This window comes from Theropithecus gelada, chromosome 11 (genome assembly GCF_003255815.1).
Source record: "Theropithecus gelada isolate Dixy chromosome 11, Tgel_1.0, whole genome shotgun sequence".
Taxonomy (NCBI): domain Eukaryota; kingdom Metazoa; phylum Chordata; class Mammalia; order Primates; family Cercopithecidae; genus Theropithecus; species Theropithecus gelada.
Genome location: NC_037679.1, coordinates 108,965,728 through 108,986,922, shown reverse-complemented (window position 1 = coordinate 108,986,922; position 21,195 = coordinate 108,965,728). Strand labels below are relative to the sequence as shown.

Below are 21,195 nucleotides of genomic sequence, written 5' to 3'. Positions count from 1 at the left end.
CACCCCTTCTTTTCCTCTCCATGAGCGCCATGCACACTAGCTGTTTATAATTGACCATCTATCATCTTATACTTTTTGATGCTATTACCAACAGCTTAATTTATTTTTCAGATAGTTTATTGTTAATGTATAAAAGCATAACTGATTTTCATAGATTGATTTTATATCCTGCAGCTTTACTGAATTTGCTTGTTAGTTCCAAGTCTTTAGGCTTTCCTATCTATATGAATATTTCATCTGCAAACAGAAACAGTTTCATTCTTCTCATCCAGTTTGGATGCCTTTTACTTCTTTTTATTGTCTCATTGCTCTGGCTAGAACTTCCAATATTATTTTGTTTTAGTTTGAGTATATGTGTGCAGATTCGTTACACAGGTGTGTTGAGTAATGCTAAGATTTGGGATATGAATGATCCCATCATCCAGGTAATGAGACCAGTACCCAATACCTTTTCACCCATTTGCCTCCTCTTTAGTAGTCTCCAGTGTCTATTGCTGCAATCTTTATGCCCATGTGTTCCCAATGTTTAGCTCCTATTTACAAATGAGAACATGTGGTATTTGGTTTTCTGTTCCTGTGTTAATTAGCTTAGGACAATGGCCTCCAGCCTGCATCCATGTTGCTACAAAGGACATAACTTTGTTCTTTTTTATGACTGTGAAGTTTTCTGTGGAATATATGTGCCGTTGGTTGTTTTTTTAATCCAATCCAGCATTGATTGGTACCTAGGTTAATTCCAAGTCTTTGCTATTATGAATAGTCCTGTGACGAACATAGAAGAAAATGTGTCTTTTTGGTAGAATGTTTTGCTTTCTTTTGGGTATATACCCAGTAATGGAATTGCTGGGTCAAATGATAGTTTGATTTTAAGTTGTTTGAGAAATCTCCAAACTGCTTTCCATAGAGGCTGAACAAATATACTTGCCCACTAACAGTGTATGAGCATTCCCTGTTTCCTGAAGTCTCACTAGCATCTGCTGATGCTGTTGGTATGCAGTTAATCTATAAATGTTGATAGCTTTTTTATGTGCAAACAATAACCAATTATGAGCTAAAGTACTATTTCTAATGGAAATTAATTAACAAAAAATGTAAGTTCTATACTACCAAAACATTAAAACACTACTAAATTATTTAAAAGAATACTTGAATAAGTACATATATGCAAGTGCAAATAGTTAAATAATTTTTCTGTTATTGGATAGGAAACTTTTTTATTTTTGAGATGGAGTCTCTCTGTTGTCCAGGCTAGAGTGCAGTGGCACCATCTTGGCTCGCTGCAACCTCTGCCTCCGAGGTTCAAGTGATTCTCCTGCCTCAGCCTCCCAAGTAGCTGGGATTACAGGCACTTGCCACCATGCCTGGCCAATTTTTGTATTTTTAGTAGAAACGGGGTTTCACCATGTTGGTCAGGCTGGTCTCGAACTCCTGACCTTGTGATCCGCCCGCCTTGGCCTCCCAAAGTGCTGGGATTACAGGTGTGAGCCACCGCGCCTGGCCTGGTTAGGAAACTTTGACAACACAAAGATGTCAGTTCTTTCTTAATAAGATACTCTATACATTTTCAATAAAAGTACTAAGACAATTTTGGGTGTGGTGTCTGGAAATGGTGTAAACAGGACAAGAGTGGAGGGAGCTAAAACAGATGATTCCAAATTGTAAATGAAAAAATAAACATGCACCAATATCCAGAAAGTATATGAAAAAGATGCGTAATGAGAAGGTACAAGCTCTGTTAAATCTCAAAGCATACTCTGAAGTTGGTAGCTATTTAAACATGAATAAACAGATGTAATTTAATGGAAAGTACAGAAATAGAGTCATGTGTGATAAATATGGAAATTCACTAAAGTGGTAAAAGAAATTTATTATTTAATGGTTAAATTGAATTAAGATAAATGGCTACCTATCTGAATAAAATGTTTTCTGCAAAAGTATATAATTTTCAGATGGATCAAAGATTTAAAGTAAAAAATGAAAGGAAAAAACGCTGGAAGAAAATATGAAAAAAAACGCTGGAAGAAAATATGAAAGAATTGTTTTAAATAGTAATGAGAAAAATCTAAAACAAAATAAAATAGACAAAAGTCCTTAAAAATGCTCAAATGACTATATAAAATTTGAAATATTTATTGGTAAAAATTTAATATAAATGAAGATTAAAACGTAGGAAACTAAGTGGGAAAAATATTTGTACCACAGATATAAGACAAACCAATACTTCCTTTTATACAGATGACACTGATGGGGGAGAGATCTTATCGTTCAATCCAAAGATTTGCTGTTTCACAGGAAAACAGACACAGCACATGAGCAGACAATTCACTGACAAGAACATAACAGTGACTTTTAAACTTATGAAACTTTGTTCAATTTCATGCAAAATAAAACTTTAATAATATCATGTAAAGGTATGAGTGTTTGGAAAAGTATGCGTGAACTGTATATGGTGTGTTAATGATGTACAAATTTTTTCAGAGGTGAATGTGGCAATATCCTTCAAAACCTGTCCATTCTACTCCTAGGAACTGGTCCTAGAGATAAACCTGTACAACTGTGGCATAAATATGGAGGCATTTGAGAAAATACGTAGAAGTCTAAAGATATCCAAAACATCCATCAATATGACACTGGACAAATGAATTAGCCCTCAATTATACAAATGAAACATATGCAGCTACTTTAAAAAAATGAGGTATATCAAAATATACGGACATAGAGTTATCTTCAAGAAAAAAAAAGTCAAAAATAGTCTAGAATAGCAAATATAGTGTGTTATTACTGCTCCAAAAAAGTGTAGACATATAAGTGTGTCTGCACAGAATGTCTCTGGTAGGATTCACAAAAAGTATGATAGGGGTTGACTGAGAATGAGAGAGGGATGTAGGGCACTGGGTGGAAACAAGACTGATCTTGTACTGTGTTCACTTTTATACCCTTTTAGTGTTTATCCTCTGTATGGATTACTTTTCCTTGGCCAAGCAATGCAACAGTTTAAATTGGTCAGTCAATGGATGGGAAGAAATTCAGAACTAGCTATGTGGATTGAAAAGTCGAATAGAAATGGTTGTCTTCCAAGTGTTGAAGTGCTTATTTGCTGCAGCAGGTGGCAGTACTAATACACAATTTGACTTTATTATTGGACCCTGCAGAAATGTCGGGGGGAAAAAGGGTTAAACGAGCACTCTGGAAATAATTGGAAACTGAGGCTCTGTGCTTTAGGTCTTCTGGTCTAAAGGGAACAGTTGAAATATATTTAGATGTATTACTTGTTTTTTGGAATTTTTTGCTGAAAGGAAACTTGGCAATCATTATGTCCAAGATCCTGTTTTATTCTCACATATTTGAGGCCAAAGAAGAAAAGTGAATTAGCTGACTATCTAGCAGGTACTTTGTAGCAGATCCAGGCAGAACCCAGGCCTCTCAATTGTTTTTGCCAAAAAAAAGATAGTGTGACTGATGTTGCCAATCAACTTGATTGTTGCTTTTTTGAATTTCAGTTTTCAACAATCTGACTCTGCCCTCATATTGCAAAAAGCATCATGCTAGTTTATACATACTCACAATTGTGTGGCCTGTACAAGCGTCTCCCTCTAGCCTTTTATAAAACATAGTTCCTTTCCATTTCCCCCTTTAAAACAATTCAGTGTCATACTTACACAGTTCTCATTATATTAGTTTTATAGCGCTCGATCTTGTGTGATCACTTTTTTCTCTTGTGCTAAATATTGGTCTAACTGATTATTCCTCTGTGCGTGTTTTCCCTCCACTTCTTTAGTTGTTGAGAAACTCCTCCTCCTTTGTTTTATGAAATTGTTTATGATAATTTTTGCTTTCTCACAGCACAGGTCAACTGCACAGTGGCAATTGTTTAGACCACTGTGCCTATTCAGCTAGGGTGGAGACTCAGGAGGAACGTTTTCTCCTTATGCACTGCTTTTTCTGTCTGGCTGTAGTGTGACTGAGGTCTGTGAGAACGGGAGTCACTGCCTAGCTCACCCGCACCATTAATCTCAACTTCTACCCAATGCTGAAACAAACAGGGAAGAGGTGGAGGATTAGCCAGCTCCTGCCTCCACCCGCCTCTCACCCTCCCTGGCTTCCTCCTACCCCAGTTAGAGGAGGCAGCAGAGGCCAGGGAGTGTGACACAGGCTACGGAGGGATGGTGATTGTGTGAAGCAGTGGTCATAATTGTGGTACTTGTCCTGCTCTATCTTACTGGAATTGCTTCAGTCCAACCCTTGTCTCCTGAGCTCTCTGACATCCTCTGGGTTAGGTCTCGAGTAGTGAGGCACATCTATTTTATCAGCCAACAAAACCATGTGAGAGTCAGAACACATACATGTTAGCCTTTGTTCTCCCACTTATTACATGTGGTATTGGGGGCAAGAAGAATGGGTTAAGTTGGTCACTGGATCACTGGGTGGTAACAAGTTAAGAGTTAGCTAATTCTTAATGTGTAAAAGGGAGGCTTGGATTACATCAGAGTTTTTGAACTGGCACAAATGGAATAACCTAGGGCCCTTATTTAAAAATATAGATTTCAATATCTCTCCCTTGGAAATTCTTACTCAGAAAATCTGGAGTGAGGCCCAAATTTTATGTGTTTTTAACAAGACACCCTCAGTGTTTCTTATTGTCAGAAAAATGTCTGAAGATTTTTTTTAATTCCCCAAACCCTTAAACTGTATGATAAATTATTTCTGCTATTGTTCTTTTTTGCCTATTGGGTTCTTCCTATTTAACACTGCTCTTCCTCCACTCCAGCGTTTAGGATCAGAATCAGCTGTGTAGGTTTTAGACATATGCATGCTATTTCCCAACTCCAACTAAAAACCACTGGCTAACAAATACTATCTGCTCTTCAATACTGTTGCTATAATGGAAATATATATTTTTTGCCTCTTCACATCCACTCTCCAAAGTGAACTTTGCTCTTTGCTGAAGAAGGTGAACTTTTTAAAATTTTATTTTATATTTTAAGTTCCAGGATACATGTGCAGGATGTGCAGGTAAATGGTAACAGGTAAACGTGTGCCATTGTGGTTCACTGCACCCATCAACCCATCACCTAGATATTAAGCCCCACATGCATTAGCTGTTTATCTGATGCTCTCTGTCCCCCTGCCCCACTTAGAAGGCCCAGTGTGAGTTATTCACCTCCCTGTGTCTACGTGTTACTGGAGAAGGTGAACTTTAATGACTGCATTAAAGAGATTCTTTGCCCTCTGATTTCCAGTTGGGTTTAACCAAGGGGAGGCATCAACAGGGAAGTAGAGAAGGGGAGAAGGACAACATTGGAAGGAGGAACAACCCCTTTACCTCCTGATTACTTAAAGGATCACTGTATGTTAACTATGTCCCTCTGTTGCATCCCACAGCCTTGTCAAGGGCCCCTCCTTTAGTATTAGAAATGTTATTTCAGGGTTGCTTCAGGCCCAGGTTTGGCAATGGCCCCCACGCTGTTGCTAGCCCCAAGTTACTGTACTAGCCTTTGTAGATTGCCACTAACTCTTCCAAAGCCTGTGTAAATAGTACCTTTGTTAAACCTTTCCTCAATTACCCCGTTTGGGGTTGTCATCTCTTTGCTGCCAGGACTCAGATGAGGACAATGACTTACTTTATCTCTTTCATATGTGTTGTCTATACACTGAGGGGCTTCTTATTTCTTATTTAAAATAATAAAATGATATGAATAGAAATAATAGGATTCTAGATATTGGAAGGGCTTTAAATTATGTCTACTCCAGCTTACCCCCAAATGCTAGACCCTGGCATGAAAGAAGTTTGCTTCTTCCTGCTTCATCATTACCTTTTTTTTTTTTTTTTTTTTAGACGGGGTCTCACTCTGTCACCAGGCTGGAGTGCTGTGGCACAATCTCGGCTCACTGCAACCTCTGCCTCCCCAGTTCAAGGGGTTCTCTTGCCTCAGCCTCCCGAGTAGCTGGGACTACAGGAGCACGCCACCACACCCAGCTGATTGTTTTGTTTTGTTTTGTTTTGTTTTTTTAGTAGAGACGGGTTTTCACTATGTTGGCCAGGGTGGTCTCGATCTCCTGACCTCATGATCTGCCCGCCTCGGCCTCCCAAAGTGCTGGGATTACAGGCGTGAGCCACCACACCCGGCCTTCACCATTACTTTTTAAAAAGATCTGGTGTATTCAGGTTGTTACAGCTGTGGACCATTACAACTTCTCAAATATTTGCTGGCAATGAACATTTTCTTCTCTCAGCTAAATGTTTTCAGTTCCTTCAACAATTCTTCATGTAGCGTAGTTTCTAGATCCTTCTTTATGTAGCCTTTGGATACATTCTTTTGAGTGCATTCTGTTTTGTCAATGTCATTGCTTCATTTTTAAAGAAATATTTGAAAAGTGAGCCAAATGTGAACCAGTCTCACCCAGCTGGAGAAGAAGCCAGTCCTCCCTAATCGGGATGAACCGAAGGCACTGGCCGTCAAATGGAGCAGCTAACTTGAAAGGCAAGGGTTAGCTTTGGCAGGAGAGAAAACAGGTGCCTGGGTGGAGGCAGGAGTTCCTGCTGAAGGAGGAAACACACATTTCCACTGGGCCTCTTGGCACGTCATGGTTCCACTTTTGAATCTATACCTCAGTTTTTCTCTTGTACTTCTAATTTTCTGGCCAGAAGGTAACCTGATCATTCCTGCAAAATGGTTAACACAGGCCCTGTAGCAGCCACAAGTTTTTGAGTGCTGCACTCCTCTAAGACCACGAAGTCACAGAATTTATCACTACCACGAACCTTAGATTATCTGGTTCAGGAAAACTTGAAGGTCAAAAGGGTGAGATCTTTGCCCAAAATCATATTGCAATTTACTGGTAGAGACAGGATTAGAACCTGAATCTCTTGCTTCTCTATCATCCTGTCTCTCTCTTCGGTTAATTTACTCCATTCTTTTACCACAGATTTCAAAACTGAAATGAAGAAATTCATACTGTTAGTTCCAAAGCATCCAAGTCACACAGAGGCAGCATTTGAGTTGCACAATTGCCTTGAAAGTATTGGGAAAAGATAAGTATGAGCACATTACACTGACACAACTTCAGGGGTGAGGCAAACCATCATTTTATTTAGAGGGTCAACTGCCTATCCTTTGTATATGAGTCTAAACCTTATAGCATATAAATCTTTTCAGTTGACAGTTTAAAGGTTAGATTTACTACAGATGTGCACAAAGCAGTCAAGGTATGTAACTCCCGTGACTCCCATTTTAAGCCATTGGACAAAATAATTTCATTGAGGGAATGCTGTGGAAGGAAACCTTCCTCAACCAGAGTATTGAAAAGAAGGCTCACATTGTCAGAATTCCGAGTTTAAATCCCAGCTCCTCGCCAACTTAGAACTGTACAACTTAGAGCTGCATGAGACTTCTGGAATAACCTAGCTCAATAAAATTTAGACCCAGAAAGTATACAATTTACAAACTTACAGAATTCAAATCTTCACCCTATGCTGTTTTGTAAGCACTGCACTTATTTCCTGTATGACTGTGCCTTCTTTGTTTAATTGGTTCTCAGAACACAGCATCAGATATTTCCATGTAGCATTTAATACAACTTCAGCAACATTCAAGGTAAATATCTCCTTTATTAAATAAGAGGAGGTGGGGAGTGACATACATGTAATCTTAAAGGTCTCCTATTAATCATAGTGAATGCCTAGCAAAAATAGATTTAAAGGGCTTACACATAAACAAAATGTAGAGAAATATTGATGACCTCTAACTAGCTGGTAGGAAAAGGTGGTGAAGTGTGAAATGCATCCACTATTTTGAGCTGTACTGCAAGAGAGATTCTGACAGTAAGAGAACTCTTAGTAGTAACTGATAGGAAATGACCTCGAAAGTCAACAAAACCACTTCCAATCAGCTGAATTTCAAGACTCCGGCAGATCATCAGGGCAAAAGTAACCAAAATTACAGCAGATGTCGTTGAGAGTGGCAGAACCTCTGGCACCTCAAATAATCCCAAACTGAGCGAGCTCATGCAATTCCAGGTGGCTGAATGCCTCCCACGGACAAATCACTGTGATATCTGCAAGAGATGGAAGAGTATGTAAGCCAACCTCACCCCAAAAAAAGTCTCTTCACAGAAAGATGCCGTTCAGGCACAGACACTTCACTCCTCTCTCCTGCTCATTATCCCCTGACTGAGAAGTTACCTAGAGTGGTCCTGCGGCCCAGGAAGGATCAGACCAATTGCTTAATTGTTGCACCAGGCATCTCTGTTGGTTTCATTCTGCTTCCTCTTTGCGGGGGGCGACCCACAGCTTTTGACTGAGGGGTTCCCTGGGGGGGGTACAGCCCACTGATCACACAGAGTCTCCCCAAACCACAACCACTAAGGAGGAAGCAAAAGTGGAATTCTAGTCAGGCCAAGGGTTAAGATGAAAAAGAGGAACACTTTGAATCTCCATGGTCTAGGTATCCATAGTCTTCCCTACCAATCTAGATCAGTTTCTTCTCTAATTATTCTTCTATTCCTTTACATTTTGAACTGCCTATATCCAATCACATATTGAAAAATGATCACAAGGCATCTTTTAATCCAGCTTCTTGTTTTAGAAAGTAAGATATTATTATCCTTCAGTTACAAAGAAGCTTGCTGACACCCAGAGAGATGAAATAATTAGCAAAAACCACATAGTTGTAGAGCTGAGACCAGAACCAGGTCAAAGACCTCAGACCTTCGCTCAGTATAAACCTCATTACATTATTCCAAATATACAGTTAGAGTCAAGCACATCTTCCAGATCCCAAAGCAAATTTGCTGGTCTTGCATGCACCTTGCCAAAATACAGAAGCAGTTGATCTAGGAGAATAGCAAAATTGCTTTATAATGTGGCTGGAAAATTTATTCGAGATCCCAGGCTTGGTATTTGGCTGCAGAAAGATACACTGAGGATTGCCTGGGAAGGACACTGATTACTACAAATGCTACCATTTATCAAAGGTGTGTTGGATGAGTTGAAAATATGTCCAGACAAAAGCCTGCACATAAATATTTAGGGCCATTTTATCCATTGTTGGCAAAACTTGGAAGCAACCAAGGTATCTTTCAATAGGATAAAAAACTGTGTTTATCTCTACAATGGAGTATTATTCCATGATTTAAAAAACTGAGCTATCAAGCCATATAAAAACATGGAGAAACCTTAAATGAATATTGTTAAATGAAAGAAGCTAGTACAGAAAAGCTATATACTGTATGATTCGAACTATATCACATTCTGGAAAAGGTAAAACTATACAGACAGTAAGAAGATTAGTGGATGTCGAGGGTTTAGAGAGAGAGAGAAGGGTGACCTGGTGAAGCATAGGGCAGCAAAACTATTCTGTATAATACTATATGTACTACAGAATGTACTATAATGGTGGGTACATGGTATTTATCAAAACCCTTAGAACTTTACAACACAAAGGATAAAAACCCTAATACAAGCTATGGATTTTAATTAACATACTGCATCAATATTGGCTCATCAAATATAATCACACTAATACAAGATGTTAATAATAAAGGAAACTATGTAAAAGGGGAGAGAGGTGGTAGACAGGACATATAGGATCTGTACTTTCTGATGAATTTTTCTGTAAATCTTAAACTCCTCTAAGAAATAGTCTATTAATTTAAAAAAATATGGCAGGGCACGGTGGCTCAAGCCTGTAATCTCAGCACTTTGGGAGGCCGAGACGGGCGGATCACGAAGTCAGGAGATCCAGACCATCCTGGCTAACACGGTGAAACCCCGTCTCTACTAAAAAATACAAAAAATTAGCCGGGCGAGGTGGCGGGCGCCTGTAGTCCCAGCTACTCGGGAGGCTGAGGCAGGAGAATGGCGTGAACCCGGGAGGCGGAGCTTGCAGTGAGCCGAGATCCGGCCACTGCACTCCAGCCTGGGCGACAGAGCGAGACTCTGTCTCAAACAAAAAAAAAAAAAAAAAAAAAAAAAAAATGCAGTGATTGCATTCATCGTATGATACATAAAAATCTGGTAGCCAATTTTTAAAAATATATTGCAGGCATTCACTATTTAAGATCCTCCTCTGGGTGCTAGAGGATGTGTAAAAAGAGGAAATTGGTAAGGAAGTGGTCTGCCTGGTAGAGTGGAGAGATCTCCAGACCTCACCCTTATTTCCAATAGTTCACTTGGTAGCCTCAGACAAAAGACTGTCAATTCCTCTATGTCTCAGATTTCTGTCCTGAAAAATGAAGTTTGGTTAGATGAATTAGGAGAATCTTTCTACCATAAACGCCTGTAATTTATCGTTGTATGCCCTCAAAGGTTGTTTGACAAAACAAGAAGGTTTATGAAATTTTGGGCCTACCCTGATTTCTTTTAGGGCTTTTGTATCTGGGCACACATGTACTTATTTCGGAGGGGAAATTAAATCCCCACATTTCTATGTCTTCACAGATCTTCTGCCTTGGGTATTTCCCATAACTTTCAACTGCCCCTTGAGGCCTGAAGCATATAAAAAGGCAGAACTCCACGTGCAAATTTCTCACTTAAATCAGTGGATGGCTTACCTGTTCCTAGCCCCTCCATTCCTGGAATGTCATCTCCAAATCTATGGAAAAGAATACAGGGGAAATTAGCTGAGATCAGAGCAAAAGAATTTTGGAGTCACTCACGTGGTGAGTTTCTTGATTCAAAGGGGAAGAAGGAGAGGTTTAATGTTTTTATTTGAGAGACTCCTTTTGTTTGCACTGAACTGGAGCAAAGAAAATGTCACTCAGGCAGATTTTGGTATATCCCAGTGGAGAGATTTCTCTCCTGTAGGAACTTAAGCTAAAACAATTAAGGCCGGGCACGGTGGCTCACGCCTGTAATCCCAGCACTTTGGGAGGCCGAGGCGGGCAGATCACGAGGTCAGCAGATCAAGACCATCCTGGCTAACATGGTGAAACCCCGTCTCTACTAAAAAATACAAAAAAAAAATTAGCCAGGGGTGGTGGCGGGCGCCTGTAGTCCCAGCTACTCAGGAGGCTGAGGCAGGAGAATGGCGTGAACCCGGGAGGCGTAGCTTGCAGTGAGCCAAGACCGAGCCACTGCACTCCAGCCTGGGCTACAGAGCGAGACTCCGTCTAAAAAATAAAACAAACAAACAAACAAAACAATTAAGAGTCAGAAAGAACTATCAGTGGGACAACTTAGTCAAATTTCGCTTTTTATAATAAAAATTGAAATGAGAAAGCAATACAAGAGGCATTAAAAATGATGAATTCATCCATTTGTTTACTTATTCAAAATCATTAACTAAGCATCCATTATATACCAGGCATTTTGTTAGGCACAGAGAGTTAAGAAAAAAAACAGACAAATTTTCTGAGTGGTCTTAGTCTCGGAGAATAGATAAAAATAAATAAATATAAGATACGATAATGTAAGCTATGACAGCTGCATGTACAAAATGCAAACATGAAAGTAATGACAGCTTGTTAAAGAGAGTCAGTGGTAGCTTCAAAAAGAAATTAGTATATGAGCTGTGTGTTGAAAAATGAATAGGATTTAGCCAAGGAGAGGAAGAGGAAAATAAAGAACTGAGGATATAAAATGGGAAGACATAAATATAAGCTATATTTTCTGGAAATGGTCAGTGGTTCAGTGTTACAGATTAAAGCAGAGGTTATGTTAGTAAAGAGGAGTGGTCATAAAAAGCCTGGAAGGCAAAGTCAAAGTTTATTGTAAAAAGCCTCCATTTGCCATGTTAAATTCGGCCACAGACCTGGAAGTTGCGAAGGAAAGAATTCCAGCGATAAAGACACAATTCATCAAAGATGGAGTTAGAGAGGAAAAGAGAGGATGGGATGGACATTTTTGTAAGTCTGTTTAATATTGTGAGCACTAATTTCTCAAAACAAAAGCCGTCATGTGGGAAGAAAGAAAGTAATAGAAAGTTTTTCTTTTCATTTTGGTCTTACCCTTTCACACCTTTCTTTGGAGGTTTACTCTTGAATTGGCGAGTCTGCCTCTGCTTGAACTTGGGAGGGCCTTTGCGTGGGGTGGCAGGACCCTGGTTTGAAGCTGGAACAGCCAGAGCAGTGTTGTCACTCATTTTAACAGCCCCCAGGCAGCTAGCGTTTCCCCTTCAGCCTCCTTAGACAGTGAAAGATAAAAAAAGAAGATCTTTCAAGTCATGGGGACCATTGGTTATTAGATCTTTATTTTACATTGGAGAAGAAAAGTATTTCAAAAGGAAAGCTCAGTATTTTGTATTGATACAAAAGGGGAGCAGTTATCATCTTTAAAAGGGATCTTTAAGAAAACAGAGTAGAAATCAATGCAGGCACTTAATGTAAAGGAATGTAAACTTACACGCTGCTGTATTACTTACACAATCTATCAGTTACGTAAACAGACAATTGATACATTTTAAAACTCAAAAATCTAGGTGGATATGCTGTTCCCATAGATCTGCCACTGAAAAAAAATTTTTAAATAAATAAATTAAATTAAATTAAAGCTTCACATTAGGTATAAAAAAATTTTTTTAAATAAATAAAATAGTTTTGCCACAAGTGTTCTATGTGAATTTATTATGATGCTGTACTTCTCTATGACTACCAGTTCTACCCATTATAAAGAGAGGAAAATGGACTCAGTGATATCTATAGTCTTTTATAGCACCTGCGATTTCTTTTTTTTTTTTTTTTTTTTTTTTTTGAGACGGAGTCTCGCTCTGTCACCCAGGCTGGAGTGCAGTGGTGCGATCTCGGCTCACTGCAAGCTCTGCCTCCCAGGTTCTCGCTATTCTCCTGCCTCAGCCTCCCAAGTAGCTGGGACTACAGGCGCCCGCCACCACGCCCGGCTAATTTTTTTGTATTTTTAGTAGAGACGGGATTTCACCGTGTTAGCCAGGATGGTCTCGATCTCCTGACCTCGTGATCCACCCGCCTCGACCTCCCAAAGTGCTGGGATTACAGGTGTGAACCACCGCACCTGGCCAGCACCTGCAATTTCTTTAAGCTTTACATTTCCATCCAGCTGTAAAATAACCTGATTCTAAATGTTTATTGAGCATTTTTTATGGCCTCTGTTGTTTTTTTATAGTCCTTCAAGTCCTTATAGTCTAAGATAAGATTATTTTGTTTAATCCTCACATGAACCAGAAGCTTTTCTCTAGTTCTGGGAGATGACAATGTAGTTGTCTGGACAGGAGGACCTCTGGAGCAGGGATACCAACACTCATGAATATATTCAACACATCTTAAAACACACACACATAGAGAAGTTAATGAAGGATGATTACGTAATGTATTTGTGCTTCAATTCTACATCCAGACATAAGGTTCTTCAGCCCCCATTGTTCACAAATCTTTGATGCTTTCTTCTATCCACACCATGGACCTATCCAATATGGTGTTCTCAGACTTTAATTTGGCTACAGAAATGCCCATTGCCATTCTTCAAATACAAATCAAAGAAAATTATTGAAAAAGATAAATTTAAACAATTAATGTGTCATTTTGGATGACATTATTTTCTTTCTTCTTTTCTTTCACAAGGGTTAACAAAACTTGCCCTTGGAAGGAAGATCCCGAAAAGCCCCAAAGAAATCCGCATTGCTTTCACCTCTTATCCTGAGCCCATCTCTTCCATAAAATCTGGTGTGTGCAGGCTTTGTCTCCATAAGATTCCTTATTTCACCCATTACAGATTTATGCTAATTTATTTATTTATTTTTTTTTAAGAGAGACAAGTTCTTGCTCCATCAGCCAGGTTGTAGTGCAGTGGTGCAATCTCAATCATAGCTCACTATAGCCTCAAACTCCTGGGCTCAACTGATCCTCCTGCCTCAGCCTCCCAAAGTGCTAGGTTTACAGGCATGACTCATCACACCAGCCTATGTTAATATTATTAACTGCAGACCTCCCTGACAGTCTTTGGCTCATGCTAACAATGACTGTCTTTACTGGCCACACTGCATATCCCTCAAACCTCATATTCTATAACTTCCAGTTCATACTGTTTTCTTATTTGTTTCAAAATTGGGTTGCAATTATTATCGTCACCTCCAAGATTTTTCTCATATTTAAATTCTGATTATTACTAAATTATTATCCTTGCCAGTAGCAGGGATGGTGAGATTGGCCAGGACCCTGGACCACTTGCTCATGCTATGATTCCTTCTGCTGTCCCCTACTGGACTAGCTTCATGAGGCCGCCCTTCCAGTCTCAGAACCTACAACAGTGCATGGTGTATAGTAATTATGCCATATATATCATATTTGTCAAATGAGTTAATAAATTAATCTAGAAATTGAACAGGCCAGGCGCCTGTAATCCCAGCAATTTGGGAGGGCAAGGCGGGCAAATCACGAGGTCAGGAGATCGAGACCATCCTGGCTAACATGGTGAAAACCCGTCTCTACTAAAAACACAAAAAAGTAGCCGGGCGTGGTGGCGGGTGCCTGTAGTCCCAGCTACTCAAGAGGCTGAGGCAGGAGAATGGCGTGAACCCGGGAGGCAGAGCTTGCAGTGAGCTGAGATCACACCACTGCACTCCAGCCTGGGCGACGGGGCGAGACTCCGTCTCAAGAAAAGGAAAAAAAGAAAAAAAAGAAAAAAAAAAGAAAAAGAAAGAAACTGAACAAATACCGTAAACCTTAAGTCATGAGGTCCTGACCCTTTGACTTCTCCGTCAGAGCACAAAGAACTCATTAGCTTTCAGGCTTTAGGAAATGCACTGCCAGTTCCTCTGCTCACTAAATTCAGTTCCCATTCTGTGGGCCCTCTCTACCCCTGGTCGACAGGCAAACTTTGTGTTTGTCCCAAGTGTGGTTGGGACCCTGGGAATCGCTGGTGAGCAGCCAAGATCAGCGCTGTGCTGAGTGGACCACCAGTAACTGACACATCCCAGCTCCGCCAGAGTCACAGAGGGCAGCTCTCAGATTAAGGTTTTTGAACTGCCCAGGATTTTCAAGGTAGAAGAAATCAAAAGTTTCTTTTCTCTCATCTGAAGAACCCATTAGGGTCAGAATTGCCAGATTCAGCAAAAAAATAAAAAATAAAAAAATACAAGGCACCCAGTTCAATTTGAATTTCAAAGAAATAATTATTTTTAGTAAAGTATATCTCAGCCGTTTCATGGTACGTATTTATACTTTAGAAAGTCATTTTTCTCTGGAACTCAAATTTAACTGGCATCCTTCATTTTATCTGGCAGCCCTACTAAGATCCAATTATTTTGGATCCAGAGTTCTATAATGTAAGGGCCTAAAGTGACCCTCATTGGTCGAATTGCCCTTTGATGGTGACATGGTAGAGAGTACACTCTTTAGAATCAAATTGATAGAGTTTTAAGTTCCTACTCCATAGAACTGGCTATGTGACTTAGGAGAAATTTCATAATCCTCTGGGGGTCTTATTCCATCTATAAAATGAATCAAATCATACCTTCCTTTTAGGGTTATGGGGAAATTTTAGGAAGACAATATGAGTAGAGTGGTACAAAGTGTTAAAAAAGAGCAAACATATGCTAGACCTTGTGAGAGAAAAGAAAGCCATGCAAACAAATCTGTGGTTATGACACTTGCTCACCCGGACTCTGCACCTCCTTCCTCTGGGCCAACAACTGAAGAGCGCTTGCCATACACCAGAGGGGCAATTGTCTTCCGCCCTTGCTGGGTAATCCTCTGCTTCCTTCAAACACCCCAACTGTTAACTTATTTCTGGTCTTAAAATGCTGTCTTAAGAAGCTTTCCTTGAATTCCTTTGACACCCCTAACAGCAACCCCAAAGACTTTAAAAATCACATGTGACATCCATATTCCCCTGGTGATACATCCCCTTTTTTCTTGCAGGTTTCTTCTACATGTTTACGTAATTTTGAAGTTGCACCTCTAGGCTTAGACAGTGTTCATGTCAGAGTTTGATGCATTATATGAAAGAAGCCTTCTCAGAAAGAGTTACATAACAGTTGCCAGGTTAATCCCTTGATCCTAATGGTGCTCAGGATTTGCACTAGGTAACCAGAACAGTCGACTAATCCCTCTGCAGTTTCTATCATAGATTTACCCTCCAATTCTCTCTGCAAAACCTTTAGGAAGGGTAGAACACTTCTGACCTTTCCCTGCATTGGAAGCCAGTCCTGTTTGCCCATAAACATCACCAAAGGCTAACCTCATCCTGACCACACTTTTCTAGAAATTCCAAGGGCATCTGGAGCTGAGTAACCCTAAATGTATTATCAGACTTGATTTTAGCTGAATGAAGTTTCACATTTTTTTCCTCCAAAAGCATCAAGCAATTTATTCTTTTGTGAGGCAGAACATTTTCCTGTTTTTAAAGCAATGTTAGCCCTTCCCCTTTTGAAGATTACAAACTGTTTCTCTGCAGAAATAAGTGGATGCGGCAAAGTAATATTTCAAGGCATACTTTTGTAGGGGACTGGGGTTAGGGTCACCTTAACAAAATTAAAGATTTGTATAAAGCAAAAAATCATCTTGTGTTGCTTTATACAGCAAAGCCCAGCCGTATATAGTGACAGGGGATGATCCTCTGAAAAGCAGTTTTAGAAGGTTCCTGAGACAGTCTCTCTGATGCTGCTGTTACCACCTTACCCTTCCAATTCTCTGTTTCTCAGCAAAGATATAGACAAGGCCATTGTCAGTGGACTAAGGAAGAGGCTGGAAGGAGCTAGGGAGGGAAGTACTGTTGGGGTTGAGCCAATAAATATCACCCAGGGTCCTGCTGAGGCAGAGAAAATCAATAATTTGAAAAGCAAAGCAAGACCCAAACCAAAGCCATAAAAAAAAATTACCAAAAATCCAGCCCACACCCTGCTTCAGAATGGAACAAACAAACACTTTGACCTCAAAGGGAGAAGGCTCAGCCACCTGCACTGCCCTGCGGTCATTCTCACGCTCGCTCTCCGCTCCCCTTCTCCTTTTCCTCACACTCACATCAGCCTACCAGTGCCTGGGCCAAGTTTGCAAGCACATCCTTGGAGTAAAGAACTGTTTTCTCTGTGGTTATTTAGTGCCACAGATCCCTCCGTCTTCACAATACTGTTTGCTATGAAGCTGCAAACAGGGAGGTCACTATTGGGCTCCTTCTAAATGAATTCAGTAATCAAGTTTTGCAGTGACCTTGTAATAGTCAACTTTCACTTATTTGCTTGTCCCATGGCATAACAAGAAGGTCTGAGTGTATCTCCTTCATATTCTTTCCCATTTTCATCCCCAGCCACAGCCCAGGCCCACAGGTCCAATATGTTTTCTTCTCCAATTTTTCTTTTGGAGCCTGATCAACCCCCCAAAGCCCTTCAATTACTCTGCTCAAATTCACCAGAAGTTCAGAAATACTCACGGAGCTGAATGCTGTTCCTATCAGCTGCCCCGCTGCCTTCTTTGCAAAAGACAAAAGGATCTTTGCATCCTGACTTATCTCTCTGTAATACCCTCATGCTGCCTAATCTCACCGTCATAAGCTCAGAACAGCAACCCAGGTGCAAAGAAGTTAGAAGAACACGGGGTGAGGCTGGGACAGGCTTAGGAGGTTTCTGATAATTACAGGCCCTTTCAAAACTGACTTAGGTTCATTCTAGTCAATAAACAGGTATTGTATTCACAAAAACACAAAAAGTGTTGATATCCAAGAGTCAATTTCAGTTTGTGATTTAATATCTTCTTTTAATTCTCACATTTAGTTTTCGCTACTCCCATTTCTTCCCTTTCCCTGACAAACACACACCGATGTGCACAATCACACCCACACACATACACAGGGACATAATTCTTATGGGGCTCTAGGTAACTGGAGAGAACTGAGGGAGCCACGGTGCCCCCTGCTATAGTGGGGACATTGAACATGCGGGCAGTGACATTGGGAAACACACAGTATCTCTCCCTAACTGGTATTGTGTGTATTTCCTCAGAGAGATGGAACCTCAGAGTCAAAACTGATATCAAATTCGGTGATATCTGACAGAGAAAGGGCCCATATGACAGCTAGGAATTGTTAACTGAGGACACTCATTTGAGAATCGATTGCCAGATCTTTCGTACCTAAATGTTTCAGGGTGTAGGGTCTGGGGAACAATCCAATTTACTGAGACTCCTTGACTCGGTCTTCCTATTATATTGATCCACTAGTATTAATTATTAATAGATTAATAATTAAGTATTAATTAATATGTAATTAGTATTAATTGACAATTAATACTAAATAGCTCTCAACAGATATGCTAGTTATCAGTAAGTTATTTTGATAAATTTATCATAGAAAGATTAAGTGATGTATTCAAGGCTGCAAATAAAATTAATAGTGGAGCCAGGAACAGGGCCCAAGTCTGGAAACACCTTGTATATTCCATTGTCTTTGTACTATACTATATCAAAGCAGACATGGACCAAGATGTCTGTTTGCTGATCACTTCCATCACTTCCATGCCTTACCAGTGAATTTCAGTGTTCCTTCCCCAGTTGTTACCTGTTAGAGAATTACACTCCATAACATTATAGAGAAAGAAGGTCAATTTATCCTTTCTAGACAGGGAGAGATTCTTAACTTGCAGCCCTAAGCAAATTACATGAGCAACTAAACAGCTCAAGAGTCATTCATATGCTCTCCCATGGTCTTTACCAAGATTTCTCTGAGTTTTGAAGGCAACGAATACCTTGCAAAGCCAGGACAGTGTTTGGTCTCTGGATGGGTCCTTCTACTCCCTCCTCTGTATCTCCATTATCATTCACATCTTCCTTTACTGTTACATAGCAGGCACATGAATGTTTAGATGCTTATCTGTCAAACTTTTACGTATTCTCAATTTTCTTGATGAAAGAATACAAATTTTAAGGACAGTGGAAAGTGCCATAAGCTGAGTGAATGTTCTAGAATGTTGTTACTCAAACTGCAGCAGCAACAACACCATCTGTGCACTTGTTAAAAATGCAGGATCTCAGCCCTGCTCCATACTTACTGAATCAGAATCCGCATTTGAACAAGGTCGAAGGTGATGTGTTTGCATATTAATGTTTGAAAAGTACTGCACTAGACCCATATGCAGGCTTAGGTTTACCATTTATCTGCTATATGGAAAAGCTGTCACCTCTCTGAGTTTCAGTTTCCTCATATGTAAAATGAATGATTTAGAGTGTCAGGGTCCGCAATTTTTTTCCATCCCAGTACACTTGAGAAAGATAATCTTGCGATTCTCAATGTTGAATATGGGGGTGGTTGTGCCATAAGTCGTCTTCCTCCAAAGGAAATCCAGGAGAGAGAAGAGTGAGAGGTTAGGGGTAGGGAGAAAGTCTAGGTGTATAGTTTGAAAAATTCTCCTAAAGCCACTCTAATATGGTTCTCAGGGGTTTAGAATTAGAAAATTCTTAAATTACTCTACAGTCTTAAAAATCTATGTTCCTTCTTGTTTTGGACCAAGTAAAAGTAGACACATATCCTCTCATGCCTCTTGCTAAGTACAACTAAAAATCCTGGATATAATATATGAAAAAAACATGGAATATTTCAAAATATTTGAGAGAAGAAAAAACAAATAGAGGCTTTAGATGCAAGGAACAATATGGCAGTAAGTCTCCTGAATTTTCTTTTTGTTTTATATATCCTGATGTAGAGGCAGGAAAAGACAGTAACCCAAAAGCACCAAGAGGAGTGAAAAAACAAAAAACCTCCCCAAAAGCCTGTTTTCTCTAGACAAGTGACCAGGAGAGTAGCAAACTAGCAAGACAGAAAACATTTAAACAAAAACCACCCTACTCCAGTCAAATACCATGGAAAAAAACATGACATGACTCAGCAAAAGCTAAGTGGAGAGCCAAGACTTTCATCTTGATTCAGCTACCGCGGGGTAACTTTCTCCCACCCTAGCTGAGTAGCATCAGAGAAAGCCACATTGGGATCTTGGGCTTTCACCTCCAACCAGTCATAACAAGGCCACCTTATTCTCCCTACCAGACTGGTACCAAAGAAGCCGGAGTGGGAAATTTCACCTCCATTCAGACATAACACAGCATGTAAAAAAGCATGAAATAAAGATCTTAGAGCTGAAAAATAGAATAACCAACATAAAGAACTCAATGGATGGGTTCAAAAACAGAATGGAGAATAAAGAGGAAAGAATCAGTGAACTTGAAGATAGAACAATAGAAATTACCCAATCTGAACAAAAGACAGAAAATAAACCCACCCACCACAAAAAAAAATGAATAGAATCTCACAGATCTGAGAGGCTAAAGGACCTAATATTTATGTCATCAGCATCTCAGAAGGAAAGGAGAAAAGACGTGAAGCTTAAAAAGTACTTGAAGAAATAATGGCTAAAAATTTTCCAAATGTAGTGCAGGACATAATTGTGTAACATCAAGAAGGTGGAAAACCCCAATGGGAAAAACTCAAAGAAATCTACACCAAAATACACCACGGCTAAACTTCAGAAAACTAAAGACAAAGAAAAAAATTAGAAAGCAGTGAAAGAGAAACAACACCTTATCTGTAAGAAAAATAACTCAACTGACAGCAGATTTCCCATTAGAAACCAGGGGGACTAGAAGGATATGGTATATTTTTCGTGTCCTGAGAAAAAGAACTGTCAACCCTGACTTCTATGTCATGTGAATTTATCATTCGGAATAAGGGGAAATTAATGACATCTTCAGACAAAGGAAGACTAAGAGAATCTATAATCAGAAGACCTACTCTAAAAGGATGACTAAGGAAAATTTTTGAAACAAAAAATAAATGATAAAAGAAAGAATTTTAGACTATCTGAAAAGAAAAATGGAAGATAAACCCAACCACCTTCAGCAAGGCTTGGTGGAGAATGAAACATTGTTCAAGGTACTATGAGGTTCTAAGGGTCTGGTCATCATCCTGGATCAGGGATTCATCCACTGTTCCCTGTTTGAAGTGGCTGCTCTTCCTGTCTCTACTACTGTGACTCCTACTGACTCTCGGGGGATTGGTGTAGGCTGGGCAAGCAACAACCAATACACACTGCCTCTGTTGGACGGAGCAGTTTTACCAGATACCTTCATAGCTCATTGGCTAGTCTAGTGAGGGCTGATTTCTGGTGAGTTTCTCTCTCCTCTTATCAACCAGGTAATCAGGCTATATGACTATAAGCAAAATGACCAATCTCAAAGGAATTCCTCCAAAAGAACTTTGGTGTGTTGAACACTCTAAGCTTTCACAGAAGCAAGAAATAAAGCTAA

General features: G+C 39.8%; 1 protein-coding gene across 1 annotated transcript; it reads right to left on the bottom strand.

Moving 5' to 3' along the window:
- Positions 1-7,589: 7,589 nt before the first annotated feature.
- Positions 7,590-17,400, bottom strand: PDE6H (phosphodiesterase 6H). Its single transcript, XM_025402770.1, has 4 exons — positions 17,336-17,400; positions 11,947-12,121; positions 10,552-10,592; positions 7,590-8,055 (listed from the first exon to the last, which is right to left on the bottom strand). The coding sequence occupies exons 2-4, from the start codon at positions 12,078-12,080 to the stop codon at positions 7,979-7,981; spliced, it is 252 nt and encodes an 83-aa protein (XP_025258555.1). The 5' UTR covers positions 12,081-12,121; positions 17,336-17,400; the 3' UTR covers positions 7,590-7,978.
- Positions 17,401-21,195: the final 3,795 nt, after the last annotated feature.

Coding starts and splice junctions, on each gene's coding strand:
- PDE6H (XM_025402770.1), bottom strand. CDS start 12,080: ATGAGTGACAACACTGCTCTGGCTGTTCCAGCTTCAAACCAGGGTCCT. Junction 10,593..11,946: donor CCAAAGAAAGGTGTGAAAGG/GTAAGACCAAAA, acceptor TCTTTTCCATAG/ATTTGGAGATGACATTCCAG. Junction 8,056..10,551: donor AATGGAGGGGCTAGGAACAG/GTAAGCCATCCA, acceptor CATCTCTTGCAG/ATATCACAGTGATTTGTCCG.